General features: G+C 39.7%; 1 protein-coding gene across 1 annotated transcript; it reads right to left on the bottom strand.

Moving 5' to 3' along the window:
• Positions 1-27: 27 nt before the first annotated feature.
• On the bottom strand, positions 28-22897 carry LOC104478295 (sodium-dependent neutral amino acid transporter B(0)AT1). The gene is made up of 12 exons (XM_086742086.1): positions 22696-22897; positions 14837-14977; positions 13118-13255; positions 11658-11839; positions 10765-10875; positions 9902-10014; positions 7755-7883; positions 5538-5694; positions 4630-4834; positions 3881-4040; positions 1400-1562; positions 28-237 (listed from the first exon to the last, which is right to left on the bottom strand). Exons 1-12 carry the CDS (start codon positions 22895-22897, stop codon positions 28-30), a joined length of 1911 nt encoding a protein of 636 aa, XP_086598212.1.
• Positions 22898-25112: the final 2215 nt, after the last annotated feature.

Genomic DNA, 25112 nt, shown 5'->3' with positions numbered 1-25112 from the left:
AACATTTTTCCACATTTTTAAATGGTTTTATGCTGAATACTTTAAGTTTCCATTAACAGAAGTCTCAGATGTGGCGATTATAAGGCCCACACGATCATTTTTTTTCTGACAGTAATTTCTGATGGCTTTGTAGATAGCAAAGGCAGGGATGGCCAAACTAGGCACTCCAGCAAGGATTACAATAATAGCATACACCCAGTTGGGATATTCAATCTTCTGTGTTTTGGGGAACTCCTCCTGAAAGAGCAAACAATCGAGTTGTAGAAAGTCACGAGGAGCCCTCAGAACATACAGACATACAGTAATTCAACAGATCAACAATGTAATCAGAACAGCAGCTAGCCACAATGGCAAAATAATTTGCCAGTTGTACAGCAGTTTCCAGCTCAAGGGTTTCCAGTCTCAGCTGGTTTGGACTTATTTTTACCTAAAAGCAATGGGAAGATGACGTGAAAGCAGCAAGAGCCGGGACTGCTCCCGGCACGCGTCCCAGGCACAAAGGAGTGTGGGGCTGGGGGGGACACGCAGCCTTGGGTGGGAAGGCTGAAATCAAAGGGTGCAGGAGGGCATTATTAAGAAGGAAGTGAGGTTGCCAAGGAGGAGAAAAGAAAGCAATTTCATTTCCCCATCTGCCTTTCTCTCCCTTTCTGTCTTTGTCTTAGAAAAATAAAAATTCATCTTTACAAGTTAAGTAAGTGTGCTGCATGACTGTTTTTGCTTTAAGGATGGTGACTGGGATAAGGCTAGAGAACAAAAGCAGAGCTAGACAGATGGGGTGATGGAGAAAAAGATGGGACCCACATTTTTTTTAATAAGCCCTTCCCTGTACCACATACAGCTTTTTATTCTGCAAGGGGAGGAAAGGAAAAGTGGATGACTTATTGCTGCAATTATAATTTATATCACACCAACACATTTGGAAAAGCGAAGAAGAAATCTCAATATTAATATTGATTAATATTAATTTCTTCTGTCAGTGATAAGTAAGCAGCACTACCGCAGTTCTGTGATTTTAAGTGCACACAGAAACAAGTGTAATATCAAAATGGCTTCACAGATTTGGCCCTTTGTCAAGATAGAAAGGTTGTGACATTTCCAGCTCTTCTATAATCCTTACAGGGCAACTGACATCTGTTTCAGTCTTGCCTGAAACCTAGAGTAATATTTTGGTTTTGTCCACTTTGGAAAAGCTGCTCAGGTGTCACTATATACCAGTTGCAAGTATCACAGCTGAATTTAGGACTAAGTGTTACTTTTTGTTATTACTTTATGTCTTGTAGTAAGTTTTCTACCAGAAAACTGTTTCAAATTGGAGATGAATACAACTGATTATGACACTTCCATTAAAGAAGAATACATAAAATAATTCTAAATAAATATTTTCATTTTATAAACTTACATAGCTAGGGTCCCAAACGCTGTAGAGCAGTTCTTCATTGACTTTCACCACAAAATAAAAAAAGAAGATAACTAACATAATGAGAGGACTGATAACTCTCCAGGTAATCTGCCAGAAAATATTGGGCTTGTGTCCAATCATGAACTCAAGATCCTTGTTAAACCTAGGAACAAAAACAGGAAGTTCAGGACAGTAAAAAATGGTCAAGATCAAAGGGTGCCTGCTCATAAACAGGGAAGTCCAGACTACCCCTAGCTGTGCTTCCCAGGACTTCCTAATGTCAGTATGAAATGAGGATTGATAACAACATCAGGAATTAGACCTAAGTAGTTCAGATTAAGGCAGATAGTGCTGCAACTGTGTTAGGAGTTTTTAACTCATAGTTCTCAGAAGTAAGTCAGGAAATTTCTATTTGGAAGTGTGCTTTCTGCAAGAAGTCGGTGAGGCATACATGAAACAGTTTCGACACAAAAGAGTCAATGCAGATGGACTTTCCCTGTAAAGTATTGCAGTATTGTTTCACGATTTTTTGGTAAGCATCTCAGAGCTGAATACATTAATACGAGTGACACTATTAAAAAAGAACAAAGCAAATTGGAGTAATTTTTAAAATTAGATTCTATGCATAATATTTGCTTAATTTGGATTTCTACCAGTTTTCTCAGGTTGAGTACTGAAACGATATTTAACTTGACATATTATTAAGAACACCTAAAAATGTGTTATTTGGGTTATTCGTAGAGCATGCAGTGGATAATGGCACGAAAAAGTCTCTGCAAGACAAAACAATCCCTGCATTGAGAGTGACACGGTCTGCATCAGTCCTGAACCAATTTATGGCTTCTACATATGACGCAGCACCATGTGCACACACTTCTTAAAAAAATAAATGTTTTAGAAGTTTGAGGTTTCTATTACTAGCCCTCTTGTCTGGCTTTCCTGTGTATCCTATGGGGATAAGTCTGAAGGACTATTCAGTTTGTCCTACAGCTATGAACACAACACAGAATTCAGTTGCACCTCAGTCACTATGTAAATTTATTTTATCTTTTCATCCTTAACTTCTAAGATCTAGAGATCATTCTTAAAATAATATGAAGCCCCATGTCCTGACTGCAGAGCGCATCCAGGTGTAGTTCATGTGAGTGTTGTGGATAACACACAGGTTCTCCTTCAAGCAGGAGAGCCATCTTTTTACCAATGACCCTTTCTCAGAAAAAGGTCACAGGAACTCTTCTGGAGCAGGTAACACCACCTTTAGGCAGCCCTGATAAGGTCTGTACTCAAAAAGGGCAACAGTGCTGAGTGCTGGCCAGGAACACAAAAGCTTGGTGTGAAGCTCTTTTCTGAATCAATCCCCACATATCTGTGGCCTCAGCCCATGATTGTGTCCTGGGAACAGTTTTAATTTGACTTTATGACGTGTTCTGAGATTCTAATGGGAAGGAAAAGTGATCAACACAGACTTTTCTGTCTTTAACAAATTAAAATAAGCCTTCTTTCTTTAAGGTACTCCCTCTGCTCTCCTAATTTACCTAAGCTGATTCATGCCTCCTCAGGTAATATAAAACTTGAAATATGGGAAGGTGGGCCACAAGGGCATTCACCCCATCACCAGGAGCAGTGTGGCTGGAGGGTCTGGCACAGGTTCAAGCAAAACCTATAGGTGACTGAAATCCCCGTGCTTTTTTTCGTACTCCCTACATATTGATCACAAACAGAAAGATGGTGAAATTTGGTGTATCAGATCTCTAGAAAGTTGATAGGACAATTACTTACTGCTACAACTGATAAAGTCCTGAATCCATCAGCTAAGAATGCATCGCAGTAGCCTTGGATTTGCATCCTGTTGTAAAACAATATCTGTAGCCTGCATGGAGATCCCTGCTTTGGACAATACCATTCAGCATTCACTCTAAACACTCCTGGGATGTACCTCTGTTTTAAACTTTCATCTCAGTGCCAACGTGCTTGTACTTTGCTTCTGCTAATTAACTATTTGATGCAATTATCCTGAAGAGGATGTATTGCAAATGCCACTGTATTTAAAATGTAAATGTGCTATAGCAGCATTTTGTAAGTGCTGCAGATACGTAGATTTAGATGCCTACTTCACATTATTTGCATTGATGTGATTATACCCTAGGGCACTTGCTAATGCTTAATATTTTCTTGCAATATCTTAAATATGTGTTTATTTTAGCTGATTGTTATAAAGCTTTATCTATTATAATGTATTAATAGAAAAGTGGAAAAGTTTCATGTATGAATAAAAATTCTCAGCACACTCTTGACAAAGCATGATTTCTTTTTGTTGAGAGCTATTTTAGAAATCTAAATCAATAAGCAACACTAAACTAATTTTGCATAATTGCAGTGATTTCTGTGACAGAAATGACATGCACTGAGGTGTAGTGAGATTGCAGCTGCACTACTAAGCAATTTATGCACAAGTTTCTAATAAAATTTAACTTATATTACCTGTCTATTCCATAAATGTAGACGACGGAAAACATCTCAAAAAATGCAATGATTAGCAAGGGAATAGAGCCAGCAAAACTGTCAAATAGAGCCAGCCAGTAATTACCAGACTTCAGCACAAAAATAAAAGCGATCAGGTAAGACCCCAGACAAATGAGACCTGTGGGGAAAAAAAAAATAGTAGTAGTACATTTAGGCAAAGAAAGCAAAAGAAAAAAAAAAGTAAGACATTTTCCCAGTAGCTAGAAAGTTTTATAAGTAGCTTTTAGTTCAGTTGCAGCCTGAAGGTGACCACTTTATTTTCCAATGATACTCTGAGAAGGCCTGCTTCTAGGCCGGTAAAGTGGCAAAAATCTCTTAACATTGCAGAGGTGGGAGATGCCACAAAGGAAATGGGAGAAGGTTGAGGAGAGAAAAGAGGTCCTTTTCCTCCTAATTGGTGGGACAGTGATGCACTGACAGAAATTCTGCCCAGGTGAAGGACTCGGGTCCTCCAGCTTCTCAGCAGAGGAGGTGATCACCAATGTGAGCAGGCTGATGGGCAAGCCACGGGGCGAGCAGCTCTCTGGAGGCTCAGGAGGAACCTCACAGAAGCTGCCCCATTGCAGGTTGTGAGAAAACCTTCAGGAGATTACTTAGGAGTCTTAGGATAGTGCTAAATCAGAAAACATATAGGTAGAGGGTTGGTTTTTCAGCATATAAACTATTCATTGGATAGGAGGAGGTCACTCATCTCAAAAATCACTTACCAGTAATGAGTTCCTTAGGCACTTTGGGGGGTATAAGCTTAAGATCTTGTAAAGGTACAAGCACACCTTCCATATTTCCAAACATAGATGACAAACCCAAGCAGAAGACCATGATGAAGAAGAGGATGGACCATAAAGGAGAAACAGGCATTTTGGTGATAGCTTCAGTGAAGACAATAAAAGCTAGGCCAGTTCCTTCAACTCCCTGTGGAAGATTTCAGAAGCTCCAAAATTAGGCTCATGAACATCACACAGCACTTAAATTTACATTGGTGTTCACTAGGCTTGGTGTACGCTGCATCATATCCCAATAATTACACTTTTTGTTTCCACAAAGATTTCCTAATGCAGCAATATAATTACTGTCATTGCAATACAAACTTAGTTTATGGGATTTTATGGCCACCTATTTTCATCTGTAATTCACCACCTTTTCAACCAAAAATTCTATTTATTTATTTAATTCTTCTTGTAACTTTTTTCACCTCGGTGTCAAGGTCCATTCTTTCTGTGTTGTGACACACTTGTACTGATTAGGACAAGGCCTTGCTCCAACTGCTCCCTCGCTTTGGGAGTCTCTTGTCCCATCATGGCTGCAACCAGCTAGTTCCAGAGAAACACTTGCTGCTCTTTTGCCAGCTGCACGTGGCCAGCCTAGAACCCTTGTGAGTTTAGCTACAGGTCTGACAGACTGCCAGCACTTTCCAGAGGAATTAAACAGCTTGTGGCTTCAAAAGGAAAATGAGGTAAACAACAGTAATTCTTCAGTCCAAGGGCATTCCAAGCCAACTGCAATCAATAGTGCAATCATAAAAAAACCCAACAACCTCAGAAGAAAAAGCATTAGGCAATTAACACATTGCTATGCATTCCTACCATATCAACATGAGTCAGAGTGTTAAACTTACATCATTCAGGAAACTTTCCAGATTACAGGATTCAAACTTCAGGCTTGCAAAAGTTATTGGATCAGTCATGTTACACAGCTGCTGCATTTGTTCAAAGTTATCTTGTGTTACATTACCTTCTGGCAAATCAAATGCATTCATTAGAGTAAGAATATTTCTGAAAAAGTGAAATACAAGTAATTGGAAATTATTTATTTGTAAGCATCCTCAGGATTCGTTTTCATCATCAAGCAAGTTATTAAGAGCACAATGTCTTTTACAAAGATACAAGGGAAGAAGTGTTTCTGTTGCTCAAGATCAGATTTTGAAATCTAGCAGTTTTAGAATCATAGAATGGTTTGGGTTGGAAGGGACCTTTAAAGGTCATCTAGTCCAACCCCCCTGCAAGAAGCAGGGACATCTCCAGCCAGATCAGGTTGCTCAGAGCCCCGTCCAACCTGGCCTTGAATGTTTCCAAGGATGGCACATCTACCAACTCTCTGGGCAACCTGTTCCAGTCTTCCACCACCCTCACTGTAAAAAAATATTTTCTGATGTCCAGTCTGAATCTACCTTCTTCTATTTTAAAATGATTACCCCTTGTCCTATCACAACAGGCCCTGCTAAAGAGTTTCTCCCCATCTTTCCTGTAGGCCCTCTTGAGGTACTGGAAGACCACTATAAGATCTCCCTGGAGCCTCCTTTTCTCCAGGCTGAACAGCCCCAATTCTCTCAGCCTGTCCTCATAGCAGACGTGCTCCAGCCCTCTTATCATCTTCGTGGCCCTCCTCTGGACCCACTCCAACAGGCCCATGTCCTTCTTATGTGCAATTATTTCTTTCTTCTTCCAAGCTGAGTCCAATACTGTCTTTCATGGCACAGATGACAGCTAAATGGATGGGCACTTTAGGGATCTGTGCAGAAGTCAGGTGCCCATCTTTGCACTGCAAAGATGGTCACCAATTCCCAGACTGGGCAGCTTCTGGGAATGTGTAAGGTGTCTGCAGTTGTGCATCATGCACTTTTACAGCTGATGTGGAGGAACTTGAATGGAACCCTGGTTAGAAAGCAGCCCTGGTTAGAAAGGAGACTGAATTCCTCTGGTAAAATTAGTACTTCTGATGAGAGCTAAGCATTTAAGCTCTCCAGGAGGCAACCTAAATACAGAGCTGACACAGGGACCAGGGTATATTACAAAGGACTAGATGACCTCTAAAGGTCCCTTCCAACCCAAACCGTTCTATGGTTCTATGACTTTCATGCCATATGTCAGCTCAGCAGGCATTGATTATGGTGAATTCTGCTTTTTTTTTTTTTCCAGAGTTTCTAGACAGTTTTTCAGTGGTTGATAGGGCTTCATCTAACGAGTTAAAATGGGAAGAATTTGATGAATTAATATGGGTTAATTTCCCAATGTAGTATGCAGAGTCCCTAGCAGTACCCAAGGTGCCTACACCATGATCCAGCTGTGGCCAGGACCCTGTGGGACCATCCAAACTGCCTGGGCACGGGCAGCCTTCTTAAAATGGGCAGTGCTTTCAGCATCTTGTTGCAAGTGGTCTCCAAGGCAGAACTGCATAGTTCATTTGTGCTGTCAGAAGGTCTTTGAGGATTCGACATTGACCACAGTACCAATAGCAGCGGTAGGAGCTCAGTATCCATTTTTTGCTTATTTGTTTTTAAAATATGTAAAGTAAAATCCAGCTTTTCACAGAACTAGTTTTATTGAAACTTGCCTTAACAGTTAAGTAAATACGTTCCTTCAGAACATGTTTCATATGCATTATGCAAATTATTAATTTTTCACATTTACCTCTAAAAATACAAATATTCTAGCATGTTTTAGTGAAATAATGTATCACAAACTGAATCTACCTTTGTGTAAATAGGAATTGTTACATTAACTGCAGTTATATTTGAAAGAACGGTTTCAAAAAAACACATTACAATACAGAATATCTTCTTCCTCCCTTGTTACTTTTTGAAAACATCAGAGAATAATGTAAAATATGGTTGCTTATGCAACACTTATCTAGGAAGTAAGATGGCTTAAATAATTATTGCTCCCTAGAGGGTTGATATCACATGATTTAAATATTTTTAAGTAATGTGTGGTCTGATACCATTTGGGTCAGGATCTGCAACTGTTCAGAAATAATAAATCCGTTATCATCAGGCTAACAGAGCTGCCTCAGCCAAACACACCTGTATATTCTGGGATTTTTTCCAATAACTTACCTGTCAAAACAGTCATCATATCTTTCTGTGGCTCTGAATCCAATGATGGAGTATATGACAGTCGCTGCATAGATGGATGTGAAACCATTGATCACTGAGATAATCAGGGCATCTTTCTCACAGTTATTGCTGCAAATCAAAGAGAAAAAAAAGAATTATTTTCAAACACATTCCCAAAATAAATACTAGAAACAGGCTACCAAGACTCATAGAAAAGTAGTCTACAGTTGCATAGGTACATCAGTGTGCTCTCTATGAATACACAAGTACAGTGGTTACAAATAGATTTAGTGAATTAAAACAGTCTTCTGCTGCAAGGTGAAATGTTTGAGTTTGAATTTGGACAATCAGAAGGGAAAAGTGACCAAAAGTTTCCATAGCACTTTGGTATGGTAAAGCTGCCGTAGCCAAGAGCACTTGGGAACAGTTTTGTTTGACCGTTAGACAGAAGGTGGTTCAAAATGTCCTCAAGGTTTGGAAATATGATGGAATGTTATGCTGATAAGGTCGGTCAGACAAGCTATTACATTGTGAAAGTTAAACTGCTTTTAGAGACTTTTCTGCTGCAGGCACTTGCTAGTGTATCTGTGCTAAGATGAAAAAATTGCAGAGCCAGAAAGAGACTTTCATCTGAGAGAGAAGATAAAAAATCGATATTAAATTAGTTAATGGTTTTATGAGAAGGCTGTAAAACTCTAGATATTGTACTTCTCTTGGGCAGGAAAGGACTATCAAGATTAACTTGATGTTGTCATATTTAATTTTCTGATCACCTTCAAGAGGAGAGGAAAGACAATCCTGTCCAGCCAAGACTTGTGACACTGTGACCTTTCCCCATTTATAGCATTGCAAATAGGTATGTAGTGGGCAGAAGGCATTGAATTGGAATTCCTTGCTGTACTCTCATTTCAATTTTTTTCATTGTAACATGAGATTCTTAATGACAGGCTTGATAAAAATATTCCTTCCCTTCAGAGAAAGTAAGATGCTCAGGTTCCTCCTGGTTATGAATGAGTGAGTCCCTGATGGCATTGTAACCTCACAGTATTTCCTGAGATATTTATACTCCCAAAATGTCCAGGAGCAGAGTCAGTCACACCTGGTCCAGTGTAACACTATGGTATTTGCATGTTTTTTTCTTATATCTCTATAAGAATTTCATTACTTTCTGCAGTTTCCTCCTTAAGTTGTGAATGATTGAGAATTGAAGGAATGTGGCCTGGTGCCATAGCCCTGTGTGTTGGAAAAGCAGGAGGACACTACTCCTTTTCTTTGGGTCTCTTGGAACATTCTCAACCCTGCTCCTCACGGTTGTGGAAATACTCTCTTGGACCTGAAGTGGGGCTTGTCACCTCGCATTGAGACTCACAGGCACCAAAATTTCCAGATAAACTTCTGAAAAACATCTGAAATCAAGAGTGGTAGCAGGGAATTACAGCAATGATTGAAATTCTGGTGTCATTGAACTTTGGCCAAAACTGAAACACAGCTTTCTGAATGCACGGCCAAACCAGATAACCAAAACTTAATTTGGAGACATTTATCAAAAATATTAGCTTCAGAGAATGCTGCACTGTTTGTCCTTCAAGAGGACAGTGCTGAAGGGATCGAAGGCACCAAGAAGTACCAGTGATTGCTCCAATATTTTGGGAGGATGAGTGTAGAACATAGCACCATGTCGTAATTTGCTGACCAGTTCATTCCCTGGGTGATGGGAATTTGTGCTCCATCTCTTCCCTGGCCCCATTACACATGCAAAGGAAGGAACCAAACTTGAATTACAAAACTCCTAAATATATCTTCTAATCTTTAAGCTAAAGATTTAAGCTGTGGTCTGTAAGTTGGGCAACACCATGAGTTGGGCACTCCCAGAAACTAAACTCCTGCTCATCAGCTGGTGATGGGCAGCCAGTCTCCTTCTTTCTACCCTGCACCACCATGTCTTTCTGCAGGAAATCAGCTGGCATCAGGACCCTGAAATCTTGGCTTGGGAGAGCTAGGATCAGTCAGGTGTACGCCTTACGTGTCTGAGGGGATGGTGTCCCAGACCCCAGTAATTACTGTGTAATGATAGGGCAGAAGTCAACATGCTTCATTTGAAATAATGAAATATTCATATAAAATTTGGCTTTTGCCTGGCTACTTACTGAATGGAGTTGTAACTGGAGAATGAAATGAGGCCTCCAAAGGCCAGGGAGAAAGAATAAAACACCTGAGCACCCGCGTCCAGCCACGTCACTGGGTTAGCCAGCTCAGTAACCTGAGGCATCAGACATACAGCTTTAAGCACATGCAACACTGCTCTTCAGACAGAACATGAAAGGTTTAAAACAATAATTAAAACAAGAACATTAACCATGCAGAACTCACCATTCTTGAAGAATGCTAACAAATAGGCCAATACTTCTGTCAAACTTACCTTTTTTTTGTTTTTTTTTTCAAAAATAAAACCTATCCGTATGTTTTCTACAAGTTTTCTGATAAACAAATTACTTTCCATAGCTGACAGCTGCCATGCCCATTTCCAGAAATGGTGTTTATTATTTAGTGTTAACAATGAACATTCAGAAGTCTTCTCATGGAGAATGAAACCCTTTTAAATTTTGTTTAAAAACTGCTGCACAGTTAAACCATTCTCTTAGGTCTTTTATCCATAAAACCACACCGATTGGATGGGTTCTACTCCTATCTGGATGATTTGTGCTTTAAAGTTAGACTCATCCTTAACTAGAACACAGGAAAACAAACCAAGCCCCCTTATGGCAACCCCATTGCATTGCTTTGCCTTCCATTTTTTATAATAGATTTTGATGGGTTGTGGGGGGAGAGAGAGAAAATATGTGTATGTGTATTTTACATCTGGTGCAAAGGATTCACCTCCCAGAATCAAGATTTTAAAGGTGTCTGAGGGACATTTAGAAAAGCAGAGGGGACTAATTTTCAATCGGTTGTTAATTACAGAGAGAACTGCATCGTGTGTCACTAAGGGATGAACCATACAATGACTTACATTAGGGGTGAAGAGATACACAATTCCATTGGTTGATCCTTTCAGCGTCAAGCCACGGATTAGAAAAATGGTAAGCACAAGGTATGGAAGAGTTGATGTGACATACACGGCCTGCACAAGAAGCACGTGAATAAAACACTTAAATAAAACAGAAGATTTGAATAAAAATAGCACTGCAGGGAAGAAAAGAGGGGGATGAAGAAGGTACTGTGACTAACAATAATGGCAAGTTTCAAGTGAGTCATGATTAATGTACTACAGAAAACTACATTCAAGAGAAACAGTACATGCAGTACATTTTGATAATAAACATTTTTACAGTTACAGTGCTCTATTTAAGACAAATTGTCATTGTTGACATTCAACTCAGATCATTCAAAAGCAGTGTAAAAATAAACCACACCCTGAGATCAGGTTGATGCTGTGGATGCAAGGATGGGCTCTTGGGGCTTCGCTGGGCAGCAGAACGTTGGTCACTCTTTCAGAGAGATAATATTAAGGGCTAGCACAAACCCAAATAAATCTGTACATGCATGTTTTGAAGAAAAAGGCTATAGCAAAAAGACAGGGTCCCTTGCTCCTGTATTAAAGGTTAATATTAGTGTTAAGGTGGTAATACCTAAAGAATGTTTTACTAGGACCTATAGGGACAAGGAAGTTGAATTGCTCACAAAAATCTTCACATAAATCACATCAAATCATATAATATCAAATCAAATTCCATTTCATTCAGCTTCCTTCTTCAAAAAGCAGCCCCAGTGATGACACACAATGTTTTAGACACGCATTTGCTCAAGAAACAGACAGTTTCTACAGCATGATTAGGTCTGTATGAATAAGGAATGACAACAGCATAACAAATATCATTTCATTAAAAAACCAAAACAGAGTACCTTTCCTGTTGTTTCGATGCCTCTGATTGTGCAAACGTACAGTACACCCCATGCGCATGTTAAACATAACAAAAGCCACCACTGTATGGTGCCTGAATTGTCAATACGAGTGGAGATGTTTAATGTTTCTCTGTACCAGAAATAATCTGTAGGAGAGCTCCTGGCACACTCTTCTTTGTAACCTGTAACCACAAAATGGTTGTCATTCTATATGCCTTTTGTTTACTTGGAAAAAGGGAAACTAAATAATAAACACCAGTGTTCTAAATTGTACTGCCTAATGCCAACGGACTTGTTGGCAAATTTCAGATTCTTAGAGGCTGGTTTCATGGGAAAATTAAAGATTTAAAAGACAATTGTTTAACAGGAATTTTAATACTGCTTTTATTGTCATTTCTATTAATTCAACCATGCAGATAAAATCTTTGAAGCTCACTCAAAGACTCGTCTGTCTTTATAATATTTTTTTTTTCCTAAAAAAGTGTGAGGTTAGAAGCCTCTTGTGCCAAAGAAAATGTGGAGAGGACTCCTGAGCATAAATGTATGCATATTGCATGGAATATTGATTATTTTAGGAGAAGAAAAGCAGTTAGGCAGATGTTTTTCAGAGACTGTACACTTCATACATCATCTTAAAAAAAAGAAAAACAAACTTTGGGCTTTCCACATGCATCCTGCTCTTTCTTGCCTGATGGAGTGTGGGCACCTGCCCACAGCTCCGTGCAGCCGGGCGGCTCTTCCCTCTCACCCCTCCTTCGCATCAGCAATGCTTCGTCTTTCTGTGCTGCGGGGCATCGTTCAAGGTCTTGTCAGCTGAGGTTGGATTCTCAGCTCCTTGCAATGTGCTGACCTGTGCAGTATTCTGCCTTGGCGTGCCCTTATATAAGCTTTTTCTACTTACTCTGGGAGGAGAGGAGCAAAGCTCTCTGAAGAGCTGTTCACTGACCCACCAGAAAAACCTGCTTCATAGTTTCATGGAGGGCTGACTACAGAAAACAAAGCTGCTGTCACCAAGCAGTCTCCAAGGGGCTCTAGACTGCTGTCATATTGAGAGATACAGGTGTTTCATAGGGATTATGCATATCTTTTTTTTTTTTTTCCCATTTCAATATGCTAAAGGAGGCCTGTTGGTGAAGAGACAGATGAAACATTCTGTAAATCTGGAAATGTTCATACTTATGCTAGACTCCCACTTTGTGAATATTCTGTGTGTGAACACATCTGTCAAAATCAGCCCTGAAGTTTCATATAAAAAGTCAAAGTTTGTCTCAAAGATTAAGCGTTGGTCACATTTTATATAATGTGAAACACAAGTATTAAAACAGTACAACATTCCTGACAGGACTGCCATGCTCTGCTGTTGTTTTACAGAAAGAGGCTCAATTAGGCTAGTTGCTAGAAAAAAAAAAACCAACCAAAAATGTGCTCTGCAACAAAATACAACATTTCATAAAATATACCTGTGTTGTTGTCATTGAGAGGACAGCTGCTCCAAGGTAGGGGCTCTTGGAAGGAGTTGAAGAAATACCACATTACCCAGGCAATAATAGTATTATAATATAAACCCACCAGGAAGGACACTAACATTGCTGATATGCCTAAAAAAAAAATAAAATCAGAACACAATGTAAATTTCAATACTCTAGTCTTCAAGACATATCAAAATATATGGTACGAGCCTCAACCTTTCCCTACTCTCCTCCCCACCCTAATTCCATGGTTTATGGTCTTTCCCCTCTCCTCTGTTTATTTTGGATGTAGGTTTAGTCACTGTGAATTCGTTACCTAAATGTTGGACAGGTGAGTCCTACATAGATGTACAGCCTAAAACTATTCTTAGGCCGAAGCTGGCATCCATTTAGAAGCCAACATTATGAGTGGACTAACTCCCTACAGGCACCACGCAATCCTGTTCACAGACTTGCCCACTGATATCTAGGGAGTTTGGGATGCTGGGTACATGTCAAGCTCAACTGACTTGGGATTTTGCCTAAATGAGACCCAGATTGTCTTCCCCTTTCACAATGCCACTGCAGAGGTCAGCAGATGTGTTTGGCTAATCTTTGCTGCATAGGATGGAGAGCTGCCAGGAGGCACAGTCTGTGAAAAGGTGCAGAATTCAACCTGGTATCTTTCCTTCTGCACTTGCTCCCAAGTCATCAACCGCTGGTGACTCCTCTGGCAGACAGTAAATGCTAATGATTAGCTCCCAAGGGCTCTTAGGTTACGAAGAAGTTAGAAAAATTCCAGATGCAATGAACAAGTGTCTTTTGTAACTGATTTACAAATGCAATGAATGCCAACAACAGTCCTAACTGGCTATGTTTCTTCCCTTTCAGGTATGTGGTAACCACAGAATCACAGAATAGCTGATATGGGACGGGACCTCTGGAGGTCATCTTGTCCAACTCCTTGCTCAAGAAGGGCCATCACCTACAGCCAGTTACCCAGGACCATGTCCAAGCAGGTTTTGAATGATGGAGACTGCACAACCTCTCTGGGCAACCCGTGCCAGTACTAGGTCACCCTCCCAGTGTTTCCTGATGTTCAGATGGCACCTCCTGTGTTTCCTCTGTAATGAGGTATGTGTGGAGTTGTTAATGCTGTGTGCTTCGTGCTGCTTTTACGACATTGTCAGATAAAGTGTCTGAATAGTCAGAAGCTTCATATGGGTGTGTAGAAGTATTTTCTGTAAAATACTATCTCCATGGCTTTTACGGTGGTACTTCTCTCGGAGGTAAGAAAGTAACATTACATGGAGCTGAAGTCTGGTAGATCAGCTTAGAGAAAGATTAAACTCTTATTTATTCACATAAATATGTGGATAATATATCCATAGTTAAAGAACAAATTTTTGGTACACTTAAGTGTTCATCCTAATGGTAAAAACAGCCAATATTGTAATATAGAAAACATATCTGAAATCTGAAACAGGTCTCAAGTTAGAGAAAGGTTTTAACTGGACCCACAACACTTGGGAACATGGACACAAAATTGTCACAGTGCCTTATTATGATTAGCATCACCTATCAATAGAGCATTAGTAAGAAGGGAAAAGGAATAGATCCTGGAATCTCTTATGGCACACTGGAATAAAATCCTGAGGCTTTGCCCTTAAGGTTATCAGTTCAGAGACTTTTGCTTTCTCAGGTGGCTTTTGGTGTTCTCTTCAGACTTACCAACCCCTTTCAAGGTAGGGTGGATAGAGCTCCAGACACCCACGCTGCCTTTCCTCAGCCTTTGACCAATGGCAAACTCAAGATAAAGCAGAGGGATACCCTCCAGGACTAGCAAAATCAGGAAAGGGATCATGAAGGCTCCTGAAATGGATTAGAGAAAAAAAAAGTTTCCCATCAGTGAAGTACTACAATAAAGCCCAAACTTTAGTTCTGAGGGCTTTTATTTTTGAGTAGAAGAGATCTGAAGTTCAGGGTTCAAACCTTGTTAGTTATGACAAGGCTGGTTAGTATAGGACAAGCTTTTCAAATTAATTTTTTTCCTGAGTAAAATGTACCTCGGACGTGGAGATAAAATATAACACCACAGTGGAACAGCAAAGTGCAGAGCCAAATGCTTGAAAATTGCTATATATTAGAAAAATAGGTATCTGGCATTACAAAAAAATCTTTAACTTCCTAATTATAGACAGTAAATAATCTAAGGGCATTAAAAAAACACAAAACCAGTACGTGAACAGTTCAGGTTTGGGTATTTGGTGACTTTTGTCATGTATGCAATGAAAATCAGATAACAAGTGAAAGAGGAAATTTGAAGAATCGAAACTATAGTTTTGAATTCAAGACAGTTGAATATTTTTTTGAAGAGTTGAACTGTGTGCTTTTCTGCGCCATAGAGTATCTTCTTCGTATCGTCTACACTAAAGTTTTAGAAATTATCATTACTGCAAAGTCTTCATTTTCTGTGTGCTTCAATAAAGTCTGATGAAAACAATATTGTTGTATCGAGTGGTCACTCTTGTAATGAAATCAGTGAGCTACGCCTTTTGCTTTCCACTTTTATGGAATTCAAGTAATGCTAGTTACTCACCTGTCTTTCATCGACATTTTAAAGATTTACCAATAAAAATCAGTCATTTTGAATACATAAAATGCTATTCAAAATACTGAGCACTTTGAAAATGCATTTGCCTCACATCAGGTTGAGTAACTAAGCACTGATGCCCAGGCAAATATATTTTATGTTGAAGCAGGCTGCCAAAGGCAGCTGTGTGGACATTATATACTCAGCCTTTAGTAAAGCATGTCATTTAGCAACAGAAAAGCTTCTTTCAAAATCAGTGTAGCTCAGTATTTTTATGCATTAAAATTGAATTTAGCACTGTGGTCTTAGCTGAAATATGATTACAAATGGTATCAATGCTAAAGCAATTCATTCCTGACTTTTGTCTTTCTGAATATTTATTTTTGCATCACAAACACATGAAACATATGGGACATATTTCAATTTTAGAGGGACTAGAATCGCTCCCAAAACCAAAATTCTTCCCCTTTGACTTCCTACCACTCCAGGGACTTCTACAAAAATTACTGACAGCGGGAGCTACTGATTTTGGATGTAACAGGGCAGTCCTCCTTCCATGCCTGGCAACTACACCAGAAATGGCAATGTACTCTTCAGCTTGCCCCAGAATCATTGTTGTTGATGCAAAAGTCTTACCAAACGCTGGCAGAGGTTCTGGGATTCATTGAAACTGTGCAAGATTCAATCACTGCAAGGAACTGGCTCCCTCTGTCTTTTCAGTTTCTGGCATTTCTAAAGGTTTGTCCCATTTTGTCTGTATGGACCTGCTTAGCTTTGCTGGCACAGGCACTGGCATGCACATAAGGGCCCCTCTTCACCTGGTTAGACATGCGGTGCATCCAGATTTGGCTTCAAAGGGTTTGTACTCTGCTGATGCCTCACCCTACTCCTGGGAATAACACTTCTCCCAACTGTTTTATTCTTGCTTTCATAGAAAACAGGATTTTTTTTTCAGTGTATGCTATGAGTTCCCTCTGCATCCTGGTGCAGAGGGATGCATACCCCTACATTCCGATGACTTCCTTCTTCCTATGTGAGAGGGTCAGTGGGATAACGTCCCCACACAGAGCTTCTGGCCTTTCAGAGAGAAAAAGTTGCTTATCAATGCATGGAGCTGCAAGGAGCCAGAAATATGCCGTGTGCTCCAACCTCAAGTGAGACTGGCACATATTTTCCCTTCTGCTGTACTTTGCCCAGGAGCTCTCATGAGAGTAAGATGAGATAAGGACAAGATAATTGTGTTTATAACAGCAATTTTTAGTTGCAGGGCATTGTCTCTGTTTTAAGCCCAAGACACCTCCTCAGAGTCTGAAACCTGACCCCACAGAGTTTGTACGGTTGCTCCATCTGGATCTTTTATTTTTGTATCCCCTTTTGGATGCCAGATAGGTCTCTGTTATGTCGCAATCTCAATTCTCTCTGGTAAAGTCCTTCCTCGGTAGTAACTAAGTCCAGAAGATATATCTGTGCAGCTACCTGCTCCAAATACTCCTCATTTGCACCCAGGGTAAGCCCTTGTCACCTTTTGAAACTCAACTTGCAGTGATTTTAGATCATCTCTTGAAACTTAAGAATGGACTGGCAGTTAGTTCCACTAAGGTGCATTGCTTAACCATCTTTGCTCCTAATGGAGACATGTCCCTTTTGTTCATCCAGTCACAGTGAAATCGCTTGAGGACTTGACTAGAAATTCTACCACCCTCGTCAAAGATCTTGTTGTGTAAGGAAATAAAGGAAACACATAACTTTTACAGTCCTTTTAATCTATGACCACTTGATTCTTATCATACCTGTCAAGGAAATTTATTTTTTTTTTTATTTACCACCTCTGTTAGCAGAAGGGAGGGAAGATCAGGCCGTTTCCTACGAAGTATTAGAAACATTTCCTTCAGAAAGCATTCAAAGGTAGTCTCAACTTTTCACTTTCCATAGAAAGCAGGCTGATTGGTATGATTGGTATTCTCTTTTGGGCTCCATTTTTCCATGCTTGAGGTATTCTTGCAAACCTTAAATGCAAAGTGCTCCTCCACTCACACAGCTCTAGCAGTCTGGGTAGACATCCAAGACAGCGAGACACAGCAACAGCCCTGACCCTACACTCTCCCTAAGGACAGCACATCCATCAGATCTGCTTCAGGACTCCGAGAACTGAACCATGACACCAAGCTGTGTGGTGCTGTCGACACGCTGGAAGGGAGGGATGCCATCCAGAGGGACCTTGACAGGCTGGAGAGGTGGGCTCGTGCCAACCTCATGAAGTTCAACCAGGACAAGCGCAAGGTCCTGCACCTGGGTCATGGCAATCCCAGGCACAAATACAGGCTGGGCGGAGAATGGATTGAGAGCAGCCCTGAGGAGAAGGACTTGGGAGTGCTGGTGGATGAGAAGCTTAACATGAGCAGGCAATGTGCCCTTGCGGCCCAGAAGGCCAACCGCATCCTGGGCTGCATCAAGAGGAGCGTGGCCAGCAGGTCGAGGGAGGTGATTCTCCCCCTCTACTCTGCCCTGCTGAGACCCCACCTGGAGTACTGTGTCCAGTTCTGGAGCCCCCAACACAAGAAGGACATGGACCAGTTGGAGAAGGTCCAGAGGAGGGCCACAAAGATGATAAAAGGGCTGGAGCACCTCTCCTATGAGGACAGGCTGAGAGAGTTGGGGCTGTTCAGCCTGGAGAAGAGGAAGCTCCGGGGAGACCTGATAGCGGTCTTCCAGTACCTCAAGGGGGCCTACAAGAAAGATGGGGAGAGGCTGTTTAGTAGGGCCTGTTGCAATAAGACAAGGAGTAATGGTTTTAAAATAGTGGGGGGTAGATTTAGATTGGAAATAAGGAAAAAAGATTTTACAATGCGAGTGTTATAGAACACTGGAACAGGTTGCCCAGAAAGGTGGTGGAGGCCCCATCCCTGGAAACGTTCAAGGCCAGGCTGGATGAGGCTCTGAGCAACCTGATCTAGTCGGGGATGTCCCTGCTCCTTGCAGGGGCATTGGACTAGATGACCTTTGAAGGTCCCTTCCAACCCTAACCGTTCTATGATTCTATGATTCTATGATTCTATCTTCCATGGTGACAGGGAATGCCACTATCGAGACTGTTGACCTCAGCAGATTTCCTGATGTCTCAAGATATGCACAGAGGGATCTTTATTACAATGTCATAAAAGAAGTCTTTAAGCATGACACATCTTTGACAGAGCAGGCAGATAAAGGGACTCCATGACCTCCTTGTGCAGCCACAAAAAGGGGAAAGGATGCCTTTTATGAAGCTGTCCAACTGCTTGCTCACAGCTTCCTCGCTACCCTGGAACCACTGGGAAACAAATTTCAGGTTCTGGGATGGACACAAATGGAGAAAGTGGGGCTGTGTCCGCCCCTTTTGTTGTCACAGACATAAAGCACACAGTGTGAGAATACACCTGCAATACAGAATCTATATCCCTAAGCAAAAAAAAACCCAACTGAAACACTTCTAGCTTGAAGTGCTAGCCATGTGTAGCGTGGTAGCTGTGATGATTTAAAGATGCAGGGTGTGCCATGTCAGATCTGCACAAACAAGTTAACACCATCTACATTTAGCTGCAGGAATACTGTTAAATTTTGAAGCAAAATAAAATGGCAGTTCTCAATTATGAATGACACTTTTTTATCTTTTGGGGGTTTTTCTCTTTCCAGGGTTCAATTCTAACAGCCAGCTCAGAAATCCAACTCTGCAGTATTTTCCATTTCTCTCAATTTCTCTCCAACCTTTCTGAAAAAGCCATAATGGAAAAATAAGTGACAATAACTCTGCAAATCTGCTATACGGGGCATTAAAAAAAAATCAATGCTTTTTAAGCTGTCACAGTTTTATGAACCTAACAAATAAACCAATGATTCGAAAATAAATGCTCTAAAGATACATATAAAAACAATGAGTAATCTTCCCAGTCTGAAAACCTTACAGCTGAGATATTAGATTCTCATTCTGCTTCAGTAGTGTATTTCAGAACACATAATATTTGGTTTGAACATCTGTATGGCTATCACTTTCTCCTTAATCTAAGAGTTTCTAATGTGAAATTGAAAAAAAAATCTTATTGCTTTCACATAGTTCCTCAGAAAGGGAAGACAGATAGACTTCAGGTGGAGATGTTTTTCTATACTATCATATTCTTAGACCTCAGCTGTAGTGAGGGTAACAGCACCAGCGAGGAACTGTCAATGTCATTACTGTCACTTTGTTCAGTGTGGCATGCACAGAGATGAAAACGTTCTCCCTCACACACTGGCAAGGTTTGCTGCAGACACGTGCGAGCTGTAGAGTTAAAGACCTTTTTTTTTTTTAATATATCGATGGTTTAAACATTAAATATACATCCTCTTTTTTATAATCCTCATCAGGGATGAAACAAAAATGTTTAACTGTTGATTAAATGACATGTTGCTCAATAGAAATCAAACAAAAGCTATGTGTAATGTCAGAGACGGCTATCAAATGAAAGGAAATTTCAATCTCATTAAGCTGGTGAAAGCACTGGGGCAATCACTGGAGCTTTTACATTGTGTGTATATAGAAATCTAGTTTGCTTGTGGTAATGATGTATTTTACAACTCTTAAGAGGCGAAAAAGGATAAAACGTGCTTTACACTACTAAATTTTACTGGGATAAATATTCCATTCCTTTTAAATATAAACTCATGATCTATGACAACAAAAGTAAGAAAATTATGTAACCACTGATTTATTTTTGTACATTTGGGTATCACAGTGTTAAAACACTATCATAGTATTTTTGTCTAGGAAGAAGCAGCCCTCACAAATTATCTATACGAGTTATCTATACACTCAGTGTTCCTAACTACCTTCACTACAGTCAGTTTGCAGAGAAAAAATCCATCTTCCTTGAAGTCCAAGTACTACAAGGGTAAATTTTAAACTTCTTCATAGTCTATTTATATTTTATGAGTGATATAAAATGCACAGGCACTTATTCACCAAGTAGGTGGACATCCAACTTCATTCAGGAATGTCCTTGCTGAAATAGTGACTATCCAGACCCTTGCTACCAGACCTCATCTGTGCTGGATGGCTCCAAACATTCATCCCTATAATTCGTACTTTGAAAGGAAAGAAGTAAAGATAGCAAAGCTAACCCTCAAAAATAGAAATTATTTAAAGAGGTAGGCTATGCAACCTTCATTCTGCATGCATCTTATGAGACAACCTCTAATTATGTGATCACATAGGACTTTTTCTCATCCTCTGCAGAAATGTACTGGTGTGGTAAATAGTGCACTCGTGAGTGTGGCGTATGCTTTCTATTAACTAACTCAGAAGAAGGTGCATAAGGCTGTTGATTTCCCCTACTCAGTTACAGAGGCACCTGAGTACCCAAGAGTCACACAAATGCCAAGACAAATTAATCATCTTGACCACCATGCTGAGTGGCAAAGACTAAGGGAAAACTTGTCCAAAATGTCTAGTAAATATGGATTTCCAGCTGGAGGTAGGTAAAGCCAGACATAAGAGTGTCTGTGCTATCAAAGATGATGCAGAGTGCTGCATCTATCAGGTTTTTGCTATGCTGTGAACACAGCTGAATGGGAATCAGAGATGCAGAAGCCAGAAAGTCTCACTAGGTAGAAAATATCTCAACAGTAAAATGTCTTCAGAAATAAGAACTTCAAGATCTGTTTTTGCAATATGGATAGTCACACATTCAAATTTAAGCCATCCATCCAAAGAACAGCAAGAGCTTTTTTTTTTTTTTTTTTTTTTCCCTAATTGAAGGGAGAAGTTGGAGAACAGGAGCTGTAATAAGAGGATGGCAGTAGTGGCAGGATTTAGATCTACCAGTAGAGACTGAGGTGCACTCTACAGTTTGTGTCCATTGCCTCTTGAATTCATGCTGTTAGTAAAGCAGAAGACATAAACTTAAGCTTCCCTACTGGGACTGCACCTCTCATAACTTAAATTATACTCCAATCAGACCATCTCAGAAAAATCTTAAGACCTAAGATCTTAAGATGTTAAAAACCTCTCTTCTTGCAACTGAATAATCTGTAGTTAAACGTCCCTGAGTTTGTACCTGCAACTCCCCACAGACCCCTCTTTAGTTTCTACTCTAACTGTGAAGAGTAATTTTTAAACATCTTACTGTGTACATTTAATGAAAATTACTTTGAAATACTGTTCCTTAAGTCAAAAGTTTTCTTTCAAGGTCAAACATCATAAAGGAACAGACACTTTTTACACGTGTCCCAGAGTGAAATGCAGATAACAAGTAGACAGTGGGCAGAAAAGATTGTCAAAAAATCAGAAATATATTTTGTCATATAATATTTAAGCAATGGTTCAGTTCAAGATCATCTTTCATAACAAACAGCAAAACAGTGAAACAAAACTTTTAATATGGTCATTCAGTCCTAAGCTGAACCCTAAGGAATCACAGTAAATTACATGGTAAATAGCATATATTTGGGTTTTAAATGACTTAATAACACCAACTATTAAAAACATATTCTTCATGTTAACAGTTTTCACCCTGTTACTCCTATCATAAATTACACACACATCGATGCTACAGCTGATATACAGATCAGTGCAAAACCAATGAAAACCTTATTATGAAAAGATCATTTGGGATAATGGTCACAATCATACTCACAAGTATTTTATGAACATTTTTTAACATATGCTTTATATATATATATATGTAACATTTAAAGTAACATTAGTTTTAGATCAAGAAAATGTACTCGACAGTGCAAGACTGATGTGATCAATCCTGTGTCCCAAAATAAAAACAGTCCCTTCCTTTTCTTCCATCACGAACATAACTTCATAACCTCTGAAATAGCCTTCTCCATTAGACAGTCTGCTACAGATGAACATCACCATTCTTATAGGAACTGACCAGGTCTAAGCATATTCCACTATTCATTTCCCAAAAAAAAAAAAAAAAAGAGAGATTAAACCTAGTTTATAGCCAAAGTTAGTTCAGATATATTAAAGACATACCTCCTCCGTGGCTCTGACAGAGATACGGAAACCGCCATACATTTCCTAAGCCCACACAAAACCCTACGCACGTCAGCATATACTGAGCCTTGTTATCCCATTTTGGTCTGGAGTCTGCCTCTTCTTTCTCAATGACCTCAAGTTCTTCATGGGACGGTATCCTGTCCTCCAGGCCAGGATTGGGCAACTGTAGCTTCACCATATTTTAAATGTCCTGACTGAAAACGCTGCCCCAGTGAGGAGATAACGAAACAGGCAGCTCGTTAGAAATCTGAGCAAAAAGAGAACATCTATTTGCTGTCTTCAGCTATATATAGTGAACCTTTGGCACTAAACTTGAAAGTGCAGGCTTGTGGTAAAAAGAAGTGTCAGCAAATCATTCGATTGACCAAGTCAGCTCTGACACTTATTAATGCTTTATCTGTCAAGCTTTTATGGAACAGTCTGTTCATCTAGTAGGAGACATTGATTTCAGCTAATGTAATTCAGGAGATAATTTGGCTATAAACTGTAATTGCCTATAAGGTTATGAAACACCCCTTGCCACTCCCCTGTTTAAACTCACTTCAATACATATATAGCCCTAGCAAATGTGGAATAAAAAGATTCCACTGGCCTCAGACCAAATATAGAGGCCTCATATTATTTTTTATTAGGAAGATAAACTGCTTGTGAATCACTATCACATTCAGTTTACAATAGTGTGTTTCCAGAACTGTATGTTTCATCACAACTACCAAAACATGTTCTTCCTTCTCTGTAAGAGCTCTTACTCCACTAAATGCTCTGACAAAAAGGATGGAGAATGAAAAGGCTTATAAAATCTGACCTTTAAAATCATAAGTGTAATTTGCTTACCCTAATGCCTCTAATCATTATAGAACAAGGTCTGAAGAACACACCATCTTTCTTGTAAATGGGCTTGAAATCAAAGGTCCCTTCACCTTTCCAATGACCCTATGATACACTGGTCAAAAATAAAAAAGAAACTGGTTAACAAATATCACAGATACTACTCACATCCTCATTCTTTCAGTACAGTCATAACAAGACTGTTCCATTTGTACCTCAGTGTTATATCACAAGGTAAGTACTTGCCACTGAAAACTATGTAAAAAGTCTAACACAGTATATGTGACAAGAAAGTATTTTGTCAGCTAAGCCCTACAGGTTCATTGCATACAACAATACAGGGTGGTCAAAATAAAGAACTAGAAGGGATCTTGTAAGTCCAGCCCCTGACAAAGAAGGTGAACACATCACAGCAACCTTACCATGTTAACTGTTTTCACCCTGTTACTCCTATCATAAATTACACACACATCGATGCTACAGCTGATACACAGATCAGTGTATCATGTTGATTCAAAATTGATTTTTTTTTTTGTACTCCCTATTTCTAAAAGGCCAGTCTAGAATTCCAGGCCTCTTATGCCCCAAGAAGGCTGTTCATTATCTTTTGAAGAAAAAAGATACAAAAAAAAAGTCTTCAGCCTTGAAATGGACAACTGTATACAGTAGCTCAGAAGGATTTTCCCTGTGCCTTGTAACCAGGTATTAATATTTCCCTAACTTGACATGAAATATCTCTGTCACTCTGCCTAGCGATAGCACTTGCCTTTTTCATGACCCCGTCAGTTCTGTGGATGAGCTGTCTCCTGATTAACCACTGGATCAACACCTTTCTTCTCCTTTGGCGGTTCCAACTAAGGATTTCCTAGCTTGTGGCAGAACTTCTTTTTCTAAGCTAGCAAAAGCATATTTTAAATTTCACCCAGTTTCTGCTACTTAGTTCTTCCTGAATGATACTTTTTCAGTATTCATAATACTTCTGAGATTGTGTCATGAGTATTTCACTAACATGCTACTATTTTTTGTCCTTAGTTATTATTGGAAGAATGACAGAAGTCTGTTCCTAAACTGATTCTTGAGGAACTGCATCAGCAACCTTCCCTTAGGCCATCATTTCTTCTTTCAGAGCAGCTTACCATCATCATTAGCTCTTTACCTAGTTCTCCATTCATTTTTTATCTCCTGTTTAGTTCAGCTAATACATCCAGCTGTGGTCAAGTGGCAACTGATCTACTGAAGTCCAAAAAGACTATACTTACTGTACCTCCCTTGTCTAGAAAAATCAATTTTCACTTATAAGTGACAACAGAGAATGTTCAAATTGCAGCTCTTCAACTTCCAGTTTCACAGAAGACCGTGCAAGAAACTGCACGGTCCAGGAGCTCACAACTTATCTGGGTTATTATTCTGCCTCCTGAATCGTTCGAAGATAATCCTTCTGTTCATGCTGTAGGGAACATGAAGCAGTAATAAAGGGCAGACAGAAGACAAATAGGAGAAACCAACATCCTCCTCTAATTTATTTTGTAATATTTCTACATTCTCTGACTTGTAGGCTTTAGTTC

The sequence above is a fragment of the Chlamydotis macqueenii genome, chromosome 2 (assembly GCF_036417535.1).
Source record: "Chlamydotis macqueenii isolate bChlMac1 chromosome 2, bChlMac1.mat, whole genome shotgun sequence".
NCBI lineage: Eukaryota > Metazoa > Chordata > Aves > Otidiformes > Otididae > Chlamydotis > Chlamydotis macqueenii.
Note: the sequence above shows the minus strand (reverse complement) of the source record. Positions and strands in the feature narration are given on the sequence as shown.

What these genes read in the sequence shown, in the direction of transcription:
- LOC104478295 (XM_086742086.1), bottom strand. Translation starts at nt 22,897, where the DNA reads ATGGTGAAGCTACAGTTGCCCAATCCTGGCCTGGAGGACAGGATACCG. An exon ending in TGTATCTCTTCACCCCTAAT is followed by an intron (nt 10,015 to 10,764) that starts GTAAGTCATTGT and finishes CTGATGCCTCAG; the next exon opens with GTTACTGAGCTGGCTAACCC. An exon ending in TGGAAAGTTTCCTGAATGAT is followed by an intron (nt 4,835 to 5,537) that starts GTAAGTTTAACA and finishes AATCTTCCACAG; the next exon opens with GGAGTTGAAGGAACTGGCCT.